The sequence below is a fragment of the Pristis pectinata genome, chromosome 8 (assembly GCF_009764475.1).
Source record: "Pristis pectinata isolate sPriPec2 chromosome 8, sPriPec2.1.pri, whole genome shotgun sequence".
Taxonomy (NCBI): domain Eukaryota; kingdom Metazoa; phylum Chordata; class Chondrichthyes; order Rhinopristiformes; family Pristidae; genus Pristis; species Pristis pectinata.
Window position 1 is genome coordinate 100,556,658 of NC_067412.1, and position 17,531 is coordinate 100,574,188.

Sequence of the window (17,531 nt, forward strand, 5' to 3'; positions counted from 1 at the left end):
TAGAACATTACAGCACAGTACAGGCCCTTCGGCCCACAATGTTCTGCTGACATTTTATCCTGCTCTAAGATCTATCTAACCCTTCCCTCCCACATAGCCCTCCATTTCTCTATCATTCCTGTGTCTATCTAAGAATCTCTTACATGTCCCTAATGTATCTGCCCCCACAACCTCTGCCGGCAGTGCGTTCCATGCACCCACCACTCTCTGTGTAAAAAACTTACCCCTGATATCCCCCTTATACCTTTCTCCAATCACCTTAAAATTATGTCCCCACATGTTAGTCATTGTTGCCCTGGGAAAAAGTCTCTGACCGTCCACTCGATCTATGCCTCTTATCATCTTGTGCACCTCTATCAAGTCTCCTCTCATCCTCCTTCTCTCCAAAGAGGAAAGCCCGAGCTCGCTCAGCCTATCCTCATAAGACATGCTCTCCAATCCAGGCAACATCCCGGTAAATCTCCTCTGCACCCTCTCTAAAGCTTCCACATCCTTCCTATAAGGAGGCGACCAGAACTGAACACAATACTCCCAAGTGTGGTCTGACCAGAGTTCTAAGGAGCTGCAACATCATCTCGCGGCTCTTGAACTCAATACCCCAACTAATGAAGGCCAATACACCATACATCTTCTTAACATCCCTGTCGACCGGCACAGCAACCTTGAGGGATCTATGGAAGTGGACCCCATGTTAGCTGCTAACCAGCTGTTCTTGAATGTAGTGCTATGTTTAGAAGTTAATAGAGAATTTCAAAATCTTGAAGGGTTTTGACAGAATGAACGAGCAGGTTTGGTAACCAAAGGAGATGGAGTGAGAGTCATTGGCAGAAGAACGGAGGGGAGACTCTTCATTGAGCTGCTGTGGTCTGGAATGAGCTGCCCAGACAGCTCATGAGAGCAGGAATCAGCCACTGCCCGCCATTCAATACGATCATGGCTCATCTGTCCCAGGCTTCATCTCCTCTGTACTAGTCCCCCATACCTCTGAATTCCTTGAGCTTTCAAAGATTTATCTACTTTAAATACCTTCAATGACCTAGTCTATGGTGGAGAATTCCAGAGATTCACTACCATTGCAAGTAGATTCAACTTTTCAAGGAGAACAGGATGGAGGCTGCGGAAGTGGCTGGACTCTGGGGAAAGACCAGGTGAGCAGAAGTAATTGGAGGACTCTTGTAAAGACAACAGCACCGGCATGATTGGTGAAATGGCTCCTCAAGGCTGTGCGATTCTGTGGTTCCATGGTATTAGGGCCCATCTGACAACCATATTTTTCACTTGTTCCACAGCATGCACTAATGCAGGTTAATAATTACCTTTTCAGAAAGGCAGAGTTTTGCAATATTTACTGCCACTCTCTCCATTCATAGACATATGTTTAAATTCTATTCATTTTGGTAACATCTGCCAATATCCCATTGCTCAAATAAATAGCAAATGACTCTTCCTTAACAGATTCGAGCTGCCTGGTCTGAGATGGTTGACTTGGTTTCAGTAAGTCTGACTGTCAGTGAACAATAACCTTAACCAACCTTCCATCTCCTAACATCCAAAACAACTTCAAGTCAGAGTGCCTGGTGTTATGGAACAAGGTTGGAGAAATGAAGTAGCTACATGAATCAACGGAATAGGATTCAAAAGAAGAACAGTCTTGCGGGGCTGAATGGCCTCTTTGTCCTCGTTGCACGTTCTCCCCTCTGTGCTTTCTACTTCTCATTTTCTCTGCATGTCTCCATTTCTCTTGTGCATCATCCCCTGTAGAGCAGGCCATTTGGCCCTTCATGCCTGCTTCACCATTCAGTACTGTGCTGGCTGACCTTCTGCCTCAGCCACCTCCTTTTAACCCATATCCTTTAATCTCCAAAAGTCTATCATCTCTCTCTTGAAAATACTCAGAACCTCTACGTCCTCTTGGATAGAGGATTCCGAAAATCACCGAACTCTGGTGAGTAAAGATCTCTCCATCTCAGTCCTGAATGGCTGATCCTTATCCTGAAACACCCTTGGTTCTGGACATCCCCACTGGGGAATCGTCCTCCCTGCCAAGCCTGTAAGAACTTTATACACTTTAGTGAGATCACTTCTTGTTCTTCTACACAAGAGAGTGTCAGCCCAGTGTGCTGCTACAACAAACCTGATGTCCCAGGACACAAACAAGTGGACATTTGCTGCACTCCCTCCATTGGAAGTGTATCCTTTCTTATGTAGAGAAACCAGACATAACCACAACATCCCAGGTACTGTCTCAGCAGGACTTTATATAACTGCATCTCTCCACTCTGTGCTATAATCCTTGTCTTCCTAATAGCTCACTGAACCTGCCTATTAACGTTCAGTCACTTGTGTGCAAGGACACCCAAATCCTTCTGAATATCAGTACGTCCCAATCTGTCATCACGTAAAACATGTTTCCAAGGATTTTGTCTGTTCTCCAAAGCAAAAATGTGCCTTGGCTTTCATTAAAACTTCACCTGCTTTTACACACCGATGTTTTTAAACACTGTAGACTGTAGATGCTTGAATCTGGAGCAACAAACAATCTACTGGAGATACTCAATGAGTCAAGCAGTATCTGTGCAAGGAATTGTCGACATTTCAGGTCAAAATCTTGATGCACGTATCCTCACATTGCTCTTTTTAAACACTATTTATTACATCTCCTTTTGGAAATGGAGGTGATAACTGTTCAACACAAAGCAACACGAGATTTAGATCATCTGCACCCAATGTGTTTGAAATATCTTCAGTCACCTTTATTCATAGATGTCTGGGATGTACACCCACAGGTTTCACAACCCTAACATATTGAAAGAAAGCATCAAAATGAGAGATGGGAAGGTAAAATATTAACACTAGAGTAAGGTCAGTCTGTGGCCCGAAGGACAATATTCGTGGTTTCCCCCCCACTAACCTTCACTTCTTTCATTTATAACTTACCCAAGGAAACTCAAGTCTGCAATTCCTGATGATGGGTCCTTGACGTGAAACCAGAGTACTTGGGAGAAGTCCACTTGGTTACAGGGAGACTGTGCAAATTCCACACAGACAGCACCAAAGGTAAGGATTGAACCTGGTCTCTGGAGGTGTGCCATTGTGCTGCCTGTACTCAGTTAGTCCAGTAACTTCCTCCTGCAATCCCTGTACAGAGAGCTGAATGTGGTCATAGTGAGGGCAATAAATATTATTCACAAATTGGATTTATGATTCTTTTTACAAAGATACCCATGAAACAGGACAAGGTTGGATGTGTACAGTACACTTGTCCAATTGAATGCCATCACTATCTGAACAGTTCATACAGCTTCTATCCACTGTTAACAGACTCTTGAATGGATCTCTCATACGCTACAAAATTAACTCTTGATCTCCTTATCTACCTCGTCGTGGCCCTTGCACTTTATTTGTCTGCCTGCACTGCACTTTCTCTGTAACTGCAATGCCATATTCTGCACGGTTTTCCTTTTACCACCTTGATGTACTTATGTACGGAATGATCTGTCTGGATAGCACACAAAAGCTTTTCACTGTATCTCGGTACAGGTGACAACAATAGTAAACCAAGAAGTGAAAAAACCAATATTGCCAATTGTAGAAGCTCAGAAGGCAGAGGAGGGCAGTGCAGCTGCTGAATCTACTGTGGCCGAGCGGGTAATGTTTCCTCCTGGGTCAGAAGGTCCTTGACTCACGGCACACCCGAGATTCCAGCATACAGTCCGTGTGGATACTCCAGTGCAGCACTCAAGTCAAGTCCAGTTTATTGTCAGATGCACCAGTACATGTGTGCACAGGTGCAATGAAAAACTTACTTGCAGCAGCATCACAGGCACATAGCATTAGACACAACATTTACAAGGTAAACATAAACTAAGCATAAATTATACAAAAGTAGGACACAATCGGAAAACAAAAAGTCCATTATAGCACAAAGTGCTCATGTGCTGCACTTCCAGGTAGATGTTGAACTGACAGTGCCTTCTGGCCACTCAGGTTGAGACATCTCATGTCAAACAAGAGATGTTGAATTCTCCCTGGGGTTCTGGCCAGTGCTTGTTCTTTAACTCACATCAATGAAACAACAGATTGTCTTGTTCTGGACAAAGCCTTTGCTGTGTTTGCCGATTCTGTAATTCAAGAGGTACTAACTGGTTGGAAGGAGCTCCTGGACATCAGGCACTTTGGATGGTGTCTCCAATGGCATAGCCTTTAGTCTGTCAGTACTACACCCCGTACTTGGGTGGTATAGTGGTACAGCTATAGAGCCATAGTCTCATGGTGCCAAAGAACCTGGGTTCAATCCTGACCTCCGGCACTGTCTGTACAGAGTTGAAGTATTTTCCTTGTGACCCTGTGGGTTTCCTCTGGGCGCTTCGGGCTCCAGGTTGGTAGGTTAATTGGCTGTTATAAATTACTCCTAGTATGTAGGTGAGTGGTAGAATCTGGGAAACGGATGGTTGATGGTCACTACATAGACAGCAGCATAGTCGTACAGCACAGAAACAGGCCCTTTGGCCCAACAATGGGCATTTTGGTTGGTCCATACCAACCAAAATGCCCATCTAAGCTAGTTCTGTTTGCCCGTGTTTGACCTATATCCCTCTAAACCTTTTCCTATCCATGTATATGTCCAGGTATCTTTTAAATGTTGTTATTGTACCTGCCTCAACCACTTCCTCTGGCATCTTATTCCATATACAAACCACCCTCTGTATGAAGAAGTTGCCCCTCAGGTCCCTTTTAAATCTCTCCCCTCTCACCTTAAACCTGTGCCATTTAGTCTTTGATTCCCTTTCCCTGGGAAAAGGATGTGTACATTCACCCTGTCTATGCCCCTCATGATTTTATACATCTCTACAAGGTCACCCCTCAGTCTCCTACGCTCCAAGGAATAAAGTCCTGGCCTGGCCAACCTCTCCCTATGACTCAGGCCCTCGAGTCCTGGCAACATCCTCGTAAATCTTCTCTGCACTCTTTCCAGTTAACCGCGTCTTTCCTATAACAGGGTGACCAAAACTGTACACAATGATCCAGGTGTGGCATCACCAACAACTTGTACAACTGCAACTTAATGTCCCAACTCCTGTACTCAGTGCCCTAGCTGAAGGCCAGCAGGCCAAGCAGTTTAAGATGGCTCACCAGCACTTCTCAAAGGTAATTCAGGATGAACAATAAAAGTTGGCCTTGCCAGCAAGACTCACATCCTCCAACATGACTAAAGGCAACAGTTTGCCCTGACACTGTACTGTTTAAAGGGCCATCACTTAGCTTTGCCCTCACCGAGAGGCAACCTCAAACGCAGACTGACGTGGCTGGATTGCTCCGCTTGTGGGGGTCAGTGTCAGGGTCAATCTCTGCTCCCTTAGCTCAGGGACATTGCAGGCTGTTGCCACTGCTCTCTGTGTGAGGGAGGACACTCCAACTCCAAAAGCAAGGAGGAGACCGTTCATATTATCTTCGGCCCAAATGAACGGCCACAGCCATTTGCGGGAACTGCAGCCTTCCTCATAGCACAGGCATTCAGAGACTCCAGCCCTATAACATTACCCCTTAGACCTCCCAGTCACCTCCCACCAGATGCTGTTGTCTTGGGGGTCTATGTATAAAGAACATGGCTTCAGCTGGCACTGTTCTTCACCAGTCTATTCTGGTCCTGCCTGTTGTTTGGGAACAGTCTCCCACACCTTCCCATTGTTGCAGCAGACATACCTTAACCCAACAGTGGTGCTGGAAGAGAGCTGCTGGCACACTTCCTTTAACAGCTGGCTGGTGAGGCCGCATTACTGGATTAGACCTTGCAAAGGTTTAAACTGATGCCACGCTGAAACTGGCAGAAGGTGGTGTTACGCTGGGAAACCCGAGAGTGCTGATTTCTGACCCTTGCAACTGAAGGTCACAGTTTGTAAGGGAACTTTTACAAACAGCTTTAGGGTGACCCGCAGCACAATTTTAACACCATCAACATTTGGAAAACAACTCCTAGGCTTCTGTTTGCTTTGATCCATCACCTTCAACAATTTGCGTATGATTTGATCCAAGCAGTGGGATAATCAGCTTGGAATTTAGAGATTTAAATTAAAACCTGCAGAATTATGAACATTATGATTAATTACAAACAAATGCAGCCAGCGAGAACATTGTTGGCGACACAGTCTATCATGTTGCTGTTGATTGTTTCAGTACACTGAAAGGCGAAGGGGGTTGAGTTGATTTATGTTGTTATCATTAAGTAAGAAAAGCCCAGCTGGAGAGCAGGGTACAGGTTGTGCACATTATCAGACTTCAGCAGAGGGTACTGGTCAGCTCTTTGGTGCTTGACTTCATGCTAGCTTCATGGTACGACTGCCAGTCAGGCTATCCTCTTGTGCTTCCTACTCTCTTCAATCTTGGGATATTCTGCTGTGGCCACATAGAGATTACCCTTGGAGCTCCCTTCCCAAAAAATGTGCTTGGTCAGTAGAGGTGTCAAAATGAAGATTAGGGACCATTGTTAAAAGACTGAGAGGGTTGAAGAGTGGATGATGTGTATATGACCTTTCCAAAGGCTCTTGACAAAATAGCTCATAATAGAAGTCCATAGGATTACAAGCCTGCCTACAAATTATAGACAAGAGTCATACAGCATGGAAGCAGGCCCTTCGGCCCAACTGGTCCATGCTGACCAAGATTCCCACCTAAACTAGTCCCATTTGCCCGCGATTGGCCCATATCCCTCTAATCCTTTCCTGTCCATATACCTTTTAAATGTTGTTAATGTACCTGCCTTAACCACTTCCTCTGGCAGCTCGTTCCATATACTGACCACCCTCTGGGTGAAAAAGTTACCCCTGAAGTTCCTATTAAAACTCTCCTCTCACTCTAAACCTATGCCCTCTCGTTCTTGATTCCCCAACCCTGGGCAAAAAACTGCACATTCACCCTATCTATGCCCCTCATGATTTTATATACCTCCGTAAGATCACCCCTCATTCTCCTACGCTCCAATGAAAACAGTCCCAACCTGACCAACCTCTCTCCAAACTCAGTCCCTCGAGTCCTGAGAACATCCTTGTAAATCTCCTCTGCACTCTGTCCAGCTTAATGGCATCTTTTCTATAGCAGGGCGACCAAAACTGAGCACAATATTCTAAATGCGGCCTCACCAATGTCTTGTACAACTATAATGTGACACCCCAACTTCTATAATCAACTTCTACAAACTGGTGAAGGGACAGGCAATGGAGCTGAACATTAGCTTGACAGATTACTGGGAAGTTCACAGTGCTGTTCTCCTGGAGGTGACATGAGGAGCACTGCCTTTTTTGAGTGATGAATCTGGATACGTAATGTTCGGTCATAACATGAAAATCAGGAGTGTACTAGAATAGTACCAGGAATGAAGGTTATAAGGAGATTTAATAGAAGGGCTAAGCCATAAGGAATTGGATAAGAGGAGAAACATGGTTGGAAGGGTTTGTAACAACTGGTCATTTACAAAAGAACCAGAAGCATATTTGCATATAAAAATTTGGGAGTTGGGATTTAGAAAGCCTTATTGGGCAGTGGAGTTGCCTTGGATATGGCAGCAGCAGTTAAATAGCTCTTTTAATTGACCAGTACAGAACAATGAGCCAAATGGCCTCTCCTGCACTGCAAGTTTCTAATATCTGAAATACTGTAACGTTTTCTGTGAATCATCATTTCCAGGGAACAGATACATAAATCAGTCTTTTGTTAAACAATTGATGATTTATTTGGTTTGAATATTCAGTAATTTTTGCAGAATGCATTATCACAGTTGTCAGAAAGTTTACATGAAGTAGCAGTCTTTCCTTAATATCACAGGGCAACAGATTTCCTCTACCAATGAGAAATGAAGTCAGCCAGTCATTAACCAGCACACTGAATCATTAATCGATAAACATTGATATGCATCTACAAAAGGCCGCTCCATATCTGAAGGCACAAAGGGGACTATTCTTTATTTCTTAGGGCAGTATAAAGAATATATTTGTCTTGTTCTGAAATAATGATCATGTAAAAAGCAACAACATGCAGTTCTAGATATAATTAAACAGCATTTATATAAATAACAGCTGAAATTATTTTCATATTAAAACCTGCATTGCACAACAAAAGCAACTTAAAAAATATTTATCCAATTCTATCGAGGACCTATGGTGTTTTCACTGGCTGATGGATTGTCTCATGACTCAGTTGGAATTGAGTTCTGTTTGTCTCGGACGGACTACTTCGGCCAGAGTCTCATGTGTTTGAGACTTCTTCTCAACCTTCAGGGAAGCTGGAAGGGAGTGGGGAACCAGCTGAGAAGGGAGAGAGGAACCAGCAGAGAGAAGGGAGAAGGGAGAGGGGAACCAGCAGAGAAGGGAGAGAGAACCAGCAGAGAGAGAAGGGAGAGGAACCAGCGGGGAGAAGGAGAAGGGAGAGGGGAACCGGCGGGGAGATGGGAGAAGGGAGAGGGGAACCGGCGGGGAGATGGGAGAAGGGAGAGGGGAACCGGCGGGGAGAAGGGAGAGGGGAACCAGCCGAGAGAAGGGAGAAGGGAGAGGGGAACCGGCGGAGAGAAGGGAGAAGGGAGAGGGAACCGGCGGAGAGAAGGGAGAAGGGAGAGGGGAACCGGCGGGGAGAAGGGAGAAGGGAGAGGGGAACCGGCGGAGAGAAGGGAGAAGGGAGAGGGGAACCGGCGGGGAGAAGGGAGAAGGGAGAGGGGAACCGGCGGAGAGAAGGGAGAAGGGAGAGGGGAACCGGCGGAGAGAAGGGAGAAGGGAGAGGGGAACCGGCGGAGAGAAGGGAGAGGAGAGGGGAACCGGCGGGGAGAGGGAGAGGGGAACTGGGGAGAAGGGAAGAGAGACAGTTCTTTGGGTAATAAGGAAAGATGAGTTCTGAGCAACAATGCGGTAATGGAACAAGGAAGCGTACGGCAGGATTGGTGGCAAGCAGCACAATTCACACAGCTGTGACTACTTACTGCGTATGTTTATTTGTCCCGTGGGTGTAAGGGTCACTGGTAGAGCTGCTGTTTGCTGTTCTGCACAGGTGGTGGCTGCACTGAATGCTTTGCTGGGCAACTTCAGAGAAGAGACTCAACCATGCTGCTGTGGTTCTAGAGTCAGATATGGAACAAACTGGGACAGCTGTGAACCAGTTGCGTCTTTACAACAATCCCAGCTTCATGATTACATTTACTGACACGTTTCCAGGACAATGTGGCCACAAAAAAAGTAGAGACACAGAGACTGCGGAATCTGGAATCTGGAGCAACAAACAATCTGCTGGAGGAACTCAGCGGGTTGAGCAGCATCTCGGTTCTGGGACCTCTACTTTTTGTGATATTTATTAAAGACTTCGATGAGGGGGTGGAAGGCTGGGTTAGCGTTTGCAGATGACACAAAGATCAGTAGTGCTGTGGATAGTGTGGAGGGCTGTCGAAGCTTAGAGGGATGCAGAGCTGGGCTGACAAGTGGCAGATGGAGTTCAATCCGGAGAAGTGTGAGGTGGTACACTTTGGAAGGACAAACTCCAAGGCGGAGTACAAGGTAAATGGCAGGATTCTGGGCAGTGTAGAGGAGCAGAGGGATCTGGGGGTTCATATCCACAGATCACTGAAAGTTGCCTCACAGGTGGATAGGGTAGTTAAAGTTTATGGGCTGTTAGCGTTCATAAATCGTGGGATTGAGTTTAAGAGCCGCAAAGTAATGATGCAGCTTTACAAAACTGTGGTTAGACCACTGTGTCCAGTTCTGGTCGCCTCATTATAGGGAGGATGTGGAGGTGTTGGAGAGGGTGCAGAGGAGATTTACCAGGATGCTGCCTGGATTAGAGAGTATGGATTATGAGGAGAGACTAAAGGAGCTAGGGCTTTACTCATTGGAGAGGAGGAGGATGAGGGGAGACATGATAGAGGTATACAAAATATTAAGAGGAATAGATAGAGTGGACAGCCAGCACCTCTTCCCCAGGGCACCAATGCTCAATACAAGAGGGCATGGCTTTAAGGTAATGGGTGGGAAGTTCAAGGGAGATGTCGGGGGAGGTTTTTCACCCAGTGAGTGTTGGTGCATGGAATGCGCTGCCTCGGGTGGTGGTGGAGGCTGATACGTTGGTCAAGTTCAAGAGACTGTTAGATAAGCACATGGAGGAATTTAAATAGAGGGATATGTGGAAGGGGTTAGATAGTCTTAGGAGTGGTTTAAAGGTCGGCACAACATGGTGGGCTGAAGGGCCTGTATTGTTCTATGGTCTATCTGTGGGGGGTGGGGAGGAATTCCAAGTCCTGATGCAGGGTTTCAACCCAAAACATCAACAATTCCTTCCCCGCCAACAGAGATGCCGTTCAACCTGCTCAGTAACACCATTCGATTGTCTGCTGGCAGAAAAGAATGTTGCACAGGAGGTGGGAACGGACCTGGGCACAACGGCGCAGGGCCACTCGCACCCAGCTGAAGCTGTGGAGTGGGCACAATAAATAGGAAATGGCCATCATTGTTCCCACAGAAAGTTTGATTTGCAACTGTGAAATCAAAAACAGCGTTTTGCAGTTGAAGTTTCAGCATACCCGTTCACACAAAGGCAGAGGAAAGGTGAAACATTTTCCCACCCTGCCACAACAGCTGGCAATGCTGAGGGACAATTTTCAGATTAACATAGGTATGTTTTTGATGGGCAAAGATCGTTTAGGATTATGGAATAAAGGCAATCACAGTACAGCTCAGCCTTGATCTAATGAATGGTGCACCAGGTGGCAGGGATGACTGGCTTGCTCCTGACTGTTTCTCCCTGGATATCCCCCTGGTCTGCTATCATCATTTCAGATGTCCCAGCTTTCTGTGGATCAGCCTCTGACCACACTGTGGAAGGGCAGGCTCCATTACACGGGCTCTGCTTGCAACACAACAATGCCACCTTTGGATGAATTAACATTACTGAGCCACAAATCCCAAACAGACTGAAGAGCTTACTCCTTGCAGTTCTGTGGGAAGGAGAAAAGGAGGCATGGAGAAATCTACTGGGATTGAAGGAAGAATGTGGGATGGCCAAGGACCCCCTCTCACTTTTTCCATGCCTGGAATGTGAAGCACACAATCCGGGCAAGGTCACAATGTGAGGAGAAGCCTCGACAGCCAGCAAACAGGACCTGAAGATTTTATGACACTAACCACAAACAGTCATCTCGTGGATTCCTCAACAGTCCTACCATTTTTTTAAACAAAAGGAGACAGGTGAAAATAACCTAAACACAAAGTCCAACCCAACCATCTGTCAGGGTCCTCCGAGACCAATCCTGAATAAATGCGCTTGGATATTCTTCATTCCATAGATAACATTTAGAATGGAACATAATCTGGAGGATACATCACCAGCAGTGAGTTCTCGTAGAAAGAGGCACAGTGCTCCCATCCCAGGGACCTCATCACCTGTAAGAGAAAACACGTCAGCTGACACAACGATCTCTCAATGACCCAATACTTCCAGTAAAGTCGTCAACAATGAATAAAATCCAATGCAAACACTTTTAAAACTGGCAGTATGAAAAAAAAAGTACATGTGGTCTTGTGTGAAATTACCCATCTCATCCCTTGAGTTGATGTCTGAGAGCCAGGGTCGCTGGGGTGGGGAGAGATGGGGTCGCTGAGGGGGAGTGGGGGAAGAGACGGGCCAGTATCTCTGAAACACCACAGTCTCAGGCCATTGTGAAGCTTGGGGGCTGGGGCTACTTCAGTAAATACAGCAGCCAGGAGTGGCACAGGAGTGGCTCCCCCCCCGGACCTCCCCCTCCAGCACCTCCTCACCTCCACATGGCACCTCACCATCCTCCTCATCCCACGCTCGACACCCAGCACCAGTCCCCCCCCACCCCAACCAACCAACCCCCCCCCCTTTCCCCCACCCAGTACCAACCTCCCCTCTCCCACCTGGCATCAACCTTGCCCTCGCCCCCACCCAGCACCCAACTCCACCTCATGTGCAAACTCCTTTCCACACAGTGCCACCTCAGCCTGACACCTTCACTCCCGCCCCCTCCACGTCACACACACCCTCCACCTTCACTCAAACCCCCTCCACCTCCACTCCCACCCCCTCCACTTCAGTTGCCTCCCCCTGATCTTGCCAGCTGCCTTGCTCAGTTACCTCTTGGCATCACTGGGTGCAGGGTGCGAGGGATGTGCAGCTAAATGCTGGCGTGCCTCGATGCTGCTCCACACACTGACACACAACTCAATGGTGGTAGAAGAAGATAACACAAAAGCCTTTGATTTATTCAGAGTTTAATGGGATAAATGGGGTCATACCAGATAACCTACGCCCGCTCTCCCAGCCCATTTATCAGTCTCCTCTGCAGATACCACTCTGAACATTCCCTGCTTCTCCTATAATTCACTACCCTCTGGTCACACAAATTAAGTCTGTGCATCAGCCTCCCCTCTTCTGCACCTGGAACTATATAAAACCAGCTGGGATAACATAGACTGAACGCTGTGTGATCTCTGTGATACACCAGCTGGGTACTGATTTCATCTTCCAACTTTAATTTGCTTTTAATTTAACATAAATGTTAGCAGGAAGCGATGAACAGCAGATGCCAAATCTAACATCACTAGAATTCTAGAATGGTACAGCACAGAAACAGGCCCTTCAGCCCATCACCTCCATGCTGACCTTTTTGTCCATTTACACCAATTTCATTTGCCTGCATTAGGATCCTATTCTTCTAAGCCTTGCCTATTTCAGTACCTGTCTAAATGTCTCTCAGATCTAGTGACTATATCTGACTCCATCATCTCCTCTGGCAGCGTATTCCAGGTATCAGCCACTCTGTGTAAAAAAAATTTTCCCCTCAGATCCTCTTTAAAAGTCCTTAAACCTCTGTCGTCTTGTTTTTGATACCCTTACAGTAGGAAAAAAAACATTCTGACTATCTACTACCTTATCTATGCCTCTTATAATTTTATATACCTCTATTGGGTCACCCCTCCGCCTCCTTCACTCCTGGGAAAACAAGCTCAGACTATCCAATCTCTCCCCATAACTCAAGTCCTCCAATTCAGGTGAATCTCCTCTCCCCAATGCAACCACATCCTTTCTATAGTGTGGTGACCAGAACTGCACATGTTGCTCCAAGTGCAGCCTAACCAACGTTTTGTAAAGTTGGAAAATAACATCCCAACTTTTATATTCTAAAGTTCTATACTTCTAAAGCTCTATATTTCTAAAGCAGAGTCAAAGGTCGCTGCTGCTCATTGACCACCTTGCCTTTACCCTTTATATCTTCACAAAGATCACCCCAAATCCCAGCTTCTACAGTCTCCTCACAACACAGGGGGAGCCAGTTCCCCACCTGTCTGTGGCAAATGTGTGTGGATGGTGGGGTAAGTACCTTCGGCTGTATCGCGTGAAGGTGGCCTGGATCAGCTTGCCTTTGGTCACTTGTGAGGGAAGGACTTTTGTACCAACCTGAATACAGTTGCTCCAGTTTTCCCGACTTGGCTTGTTATCAAACATTTTTGTAGCAAACTTCAACGCACGTCCAAAATGTTGCTTCACCAATGCATGCTTGTAAGCAAATGTCAGTGCCTGGAAACAGAAATATACACAAGGTGGACTATGAAACACCAACACTCCACAAAACCTACCTGAATGGAATGCCTTCCCCATTAATATATCCTTCCCTCTACTCAGGATGAAAATAAGTCCCTTGAAGAGAAATACCAGGAATGTAAACAAAAGGCACTGATGAGCAATGCTCTGGAAAGCTGCATGCACAAAAGGCCTGACATGGTAGATCCAAAGTTGATAGTTCCCCTGTGTAGAACCAGGGTAACAGTCTCAAAATAAGGTGCCAGCCATTCAGCATAGAGATAAGAATTTCTACACCCAGAGGCGAGCAAGTCTTTGAAATTCTGCACCCAGGGGAAGTGGAGGCTCAGGTGCTGAGTATAGTTGCTGGATGCGGAGGGTTGACCTGATAGAAGTATACGAGAACTTGAGAGGCATAGATAGGGTAGACAGTCAAAACCTTTTGCCCATGGGAGGGGTATCAAAAACAAGAAGGCACAGGTATAAGGTGGAAGGAGCTTTAAAGGGGATCTGAGGGAAAGATCCCCCACAGAGAGTGGTTGATATCTGGATCTTGCTGCCAGAGGAGCTGGTGGAGTCAGATACAATCACAATGTTTAAGGGATAATTAGCCAGGCACTTAAACGAGCAAGGCATAGAAAGATAGGGACCTATCGCAGGCAAATGGGTTCAGTGTAGATGGTCAAAAAGGTCAGTGTGGACGTGGTGGGTCAAAGGGTCCATATCTATGCTGTATGACTATGACTTTATAGTCACGTTTGAGACTGACAGATTTTTAGATATTCACGGGATACAGTTAATACAGGCACTGAGTTAAACGATCAGCCATGATTTTATTGAATGGTGAGACAGGCTTGAGGTGCTGAATGGTCTACACCTGCTTCCAGTTCTTATGTTATTCTATACTGTGAAATGAAGCTACTGCTATTTAGACAACGTGGCAAGTGTTTAGACCTAAAAAAAATTCCATTAAGATGAATTACTATTTAACAGCTTTTGGTGTGTCAAGGGGAGATTTATTATTCAAGAGAATACCCTACCTGTAGAAAGTAGGGCAGGAAACATGGCAGAGGGAAGATCTGCACTTCTATTTTACCTTTGCCACTCTTAGAATGTTTCAAAGTGCCTCACAATAATGAGTATAACGTCATCGCTATATCATTGCTGCCAATTTTCACAAAGCAAGCTCCATACAACAGTAACTAAATAAACGACTTGTAAATCTGTTTTGGCAACATTGGTCCATCTATAAATACTAGCCAGAATACTGGGAAAACTCCTCTCCTCTTCTTTGGAGGAGCCACGGTAGTGTAGTGGTTAGCGTAACGCTTTACAGCACCAGCGACTGGGGTTCAAATCTGGCCACTGTCTGTAAGGAGTTTGTACGTCCTCCCCGCGTCTGCGTGGGTTTCCTCTGGGTGCTCCGGTTTCCTCCCACATTCCAAAGACGTACGGGTTAGGAAGTTGTGGGCATGCTATACTGGTGCCGGAAACGTGGCGACACTTGCGGGCTGCCCCCAGAACACTACACAAAAGATGCATTTCAATGTGTGTTTCAATGTACATGTGACAAATAAAGAAGTCTTATAAAGATCTTATATACAGAATCTTGTAACTCCTTGACTGATGCTGGGACCTCTGCTGGTCACAACTTATATGAACAATTTTGAATTGAAGATTGGAAGTATAAATGTGAATAAGGGTGCAGCTAATGTGTGACATCATTCAAGATAATATTAATAATCTTGCTGAAAGGGTCAGCATTAAAATAATTTCAACTGATCAGGGTGAGGTGCATTTTAGTGGGCAGCATAATGAGACCATACTGTGCTGGGAGAATGAAACACTAACTGGGTAGAAGTGCAACAAGAGATAGAGGATTACACAAGCTAACAAAGCCGGAGAAATGCAGCTAAAGGGTTTGATTTTAGAGGAGTAAAATGGAAAAGCAGACAAGTTATATTAAACTTGTATTGAACCTTGCTTTGAGTACTGTGCCATGTTCTGGTTTTTAAGATTATAAAATGGACCAAAACATTTTGGAGGAGGTGTTAGATTTAGAAGGATGCTTGACACCAGAATGTAAATGTTTTAAATACTAGGAAGATTGAAGAGGGTAGATCTCCTTCCCATTGGAAAAAAATCTTGTTGGAACTTGACAGCGATCTCAAATAATAGAACATGGAACAGTACAGCACAGAACAGGCCCTTCGGCCCACAATGTTGTGCCAACATAGCTAATCCCTCCTACCTACAGAATGCCCATATCCCTCTATTTTCCTCTCATTCATGTGCCCATCCAAGCCCCTCTTAAAAGCCCCCAATGAAATGGTTTGTCAATTTAGACAAAGGGAATATGCACCCACATTCGCTAGAATTCCTAAATATAAGAAAGTCACAGCAGAAACTTTGCTTAGTGCTGAGAATGGGTAGGCTGATGAAAGGTCTTTGACTTGAAACACTGACTGTTATTCTTGGCACAGATCATGTCTGACCTGCTGAGTGTTTTCAGCATTTCTGCTTTTATATTGCTACCACAGGGACTGGTTTAGGTGAATATTGCAGATGGATTTAGAGGGAAACTAGATATGCCACAAGGGAGAAAGGGATGCAAAGTTAGACTGATAGTCCGAGGTGAAAATAGTGGGAGGAAAAGTGTGTGCTGCCTAAACACCAGCAGAGATAAAGAGCCTGTTTCTATACTGCAGACGATATAACCCAATGCTTTGAACGTGATACACCAATCACTAGCTATACTGATCTTACACAATCCCACACATACAATACCCAGGGCAGAGTGAGCAGTTGTACCTCAGGAAGGTATGTAAACAGGATCAGGGGCAGCATTAAATTGACTCAGAATTAGAAATGAAATGCAGTAAGAGCCCACGCTATTTCTCCTGCATAGTTATCTGCACCTGATGTATGTAAAGGATGCTGCTAAACTGTGCAATGTTGCATCAACATAAAACGTTTCTGGCCCCCAAGGAGGCAATGAGTTGCTAGGGTAACCCAGCACATACACAAAAATAATCAGCAAGGTTGCTATGGTAACCCAGAATATGCTGCAGATCAAGAAACCGTTCAACAGTCTGCTGACAACATTAAAGTACCAATGTTCCATCAACGCCCCTCACTGAACGTGAACAGACTACACGATAGTGAATTCTGAAGGTCTTCTGAAAAGACTGTAGAATGTTTAAGGATGGTGGGGGTTTCCGTGGCGAGCAGAATTGGTAACATTTTGTTGGACCACAAAATTGATGGGTGTGCTACAAAGGCAGGAACATGGGGTTGGGTACGGATCAGCCCAAATCCAAGAGGCTGGTGGTCTTACAGCAATTGTATGGAGTTTGCATGTTCTCCCTCCCTGTGACTGTCTGGGTTTCCACCATTTGTTCCAGTTTCCTCACACATTCCAAAGACATGCAGGTTGGCCACTGGTGTGTAGGTGAGGGGTAGAATCTGGGGGTAGGAGGAATTGAGAGGAATGGGGAAGAATAGGTTACAGAAAAATTAATGGGGAATGGGTTTGCTCTGTGAGCCAGCAATAGACTTGGTGGTTGAAATGGCTTCCTCAAAGTCGAGTTTATTGTCATATGAACAAGTCCATGTGTGCACAGGTGCAATGAAAAACTTGCAGCAGCATCACAGGCACAGAGCATCAGATAAGCAGCATTTGCAAGAAAAACAAATTATACACAATTTTAAAGAACACAATTAGAACAAAAAAAAACATTTTAGTGCAAAGTGATCGAAGTGGTCATAGTGTTGTTAAACTGTAGTGATTAGGGTTGTGCAGGTTAGTTCAAGAACCAAATGATTGAAGGGAAGTAGCTGTTCTTGAACCCATTGGTGTGGGACTTCAGGCTTCTGTAGCTCCTGCCCGATGGTAGCTGTGAGAAGGTGGCATGGGTGGTGGGGACTTCTTATGATGGATGTTGCCTGCTTGAGGCAGCATC

General features: G+C 45.6%; 1 protein-coding gene across 1 annotated transcript in view; it reads right to left on the reverse strand.

Moving 5' to 3' along the window:
- Nucleotides 1-8,414: 8,414 nt before the first annotated feature.
- Nucleotides 8,415-17,531, reverse strand: part of LOC127573827 (tripeptidyl-peptidase 2-like) — a 78,238-nt gene continuing 69,121 nt past the window's right edge. The window contains 2 exon segments of the mRNA XM_052022336.1: nt 8,415-11,408; nt 13,447-13,566. Of these exon segments, the coding sequence (XP_051878296.1) occupies nt 11,319-11,408; nt 13,447-13,566 (210 nt within the window). The 3' untranslated portion in view covers nt 8,415-11,318.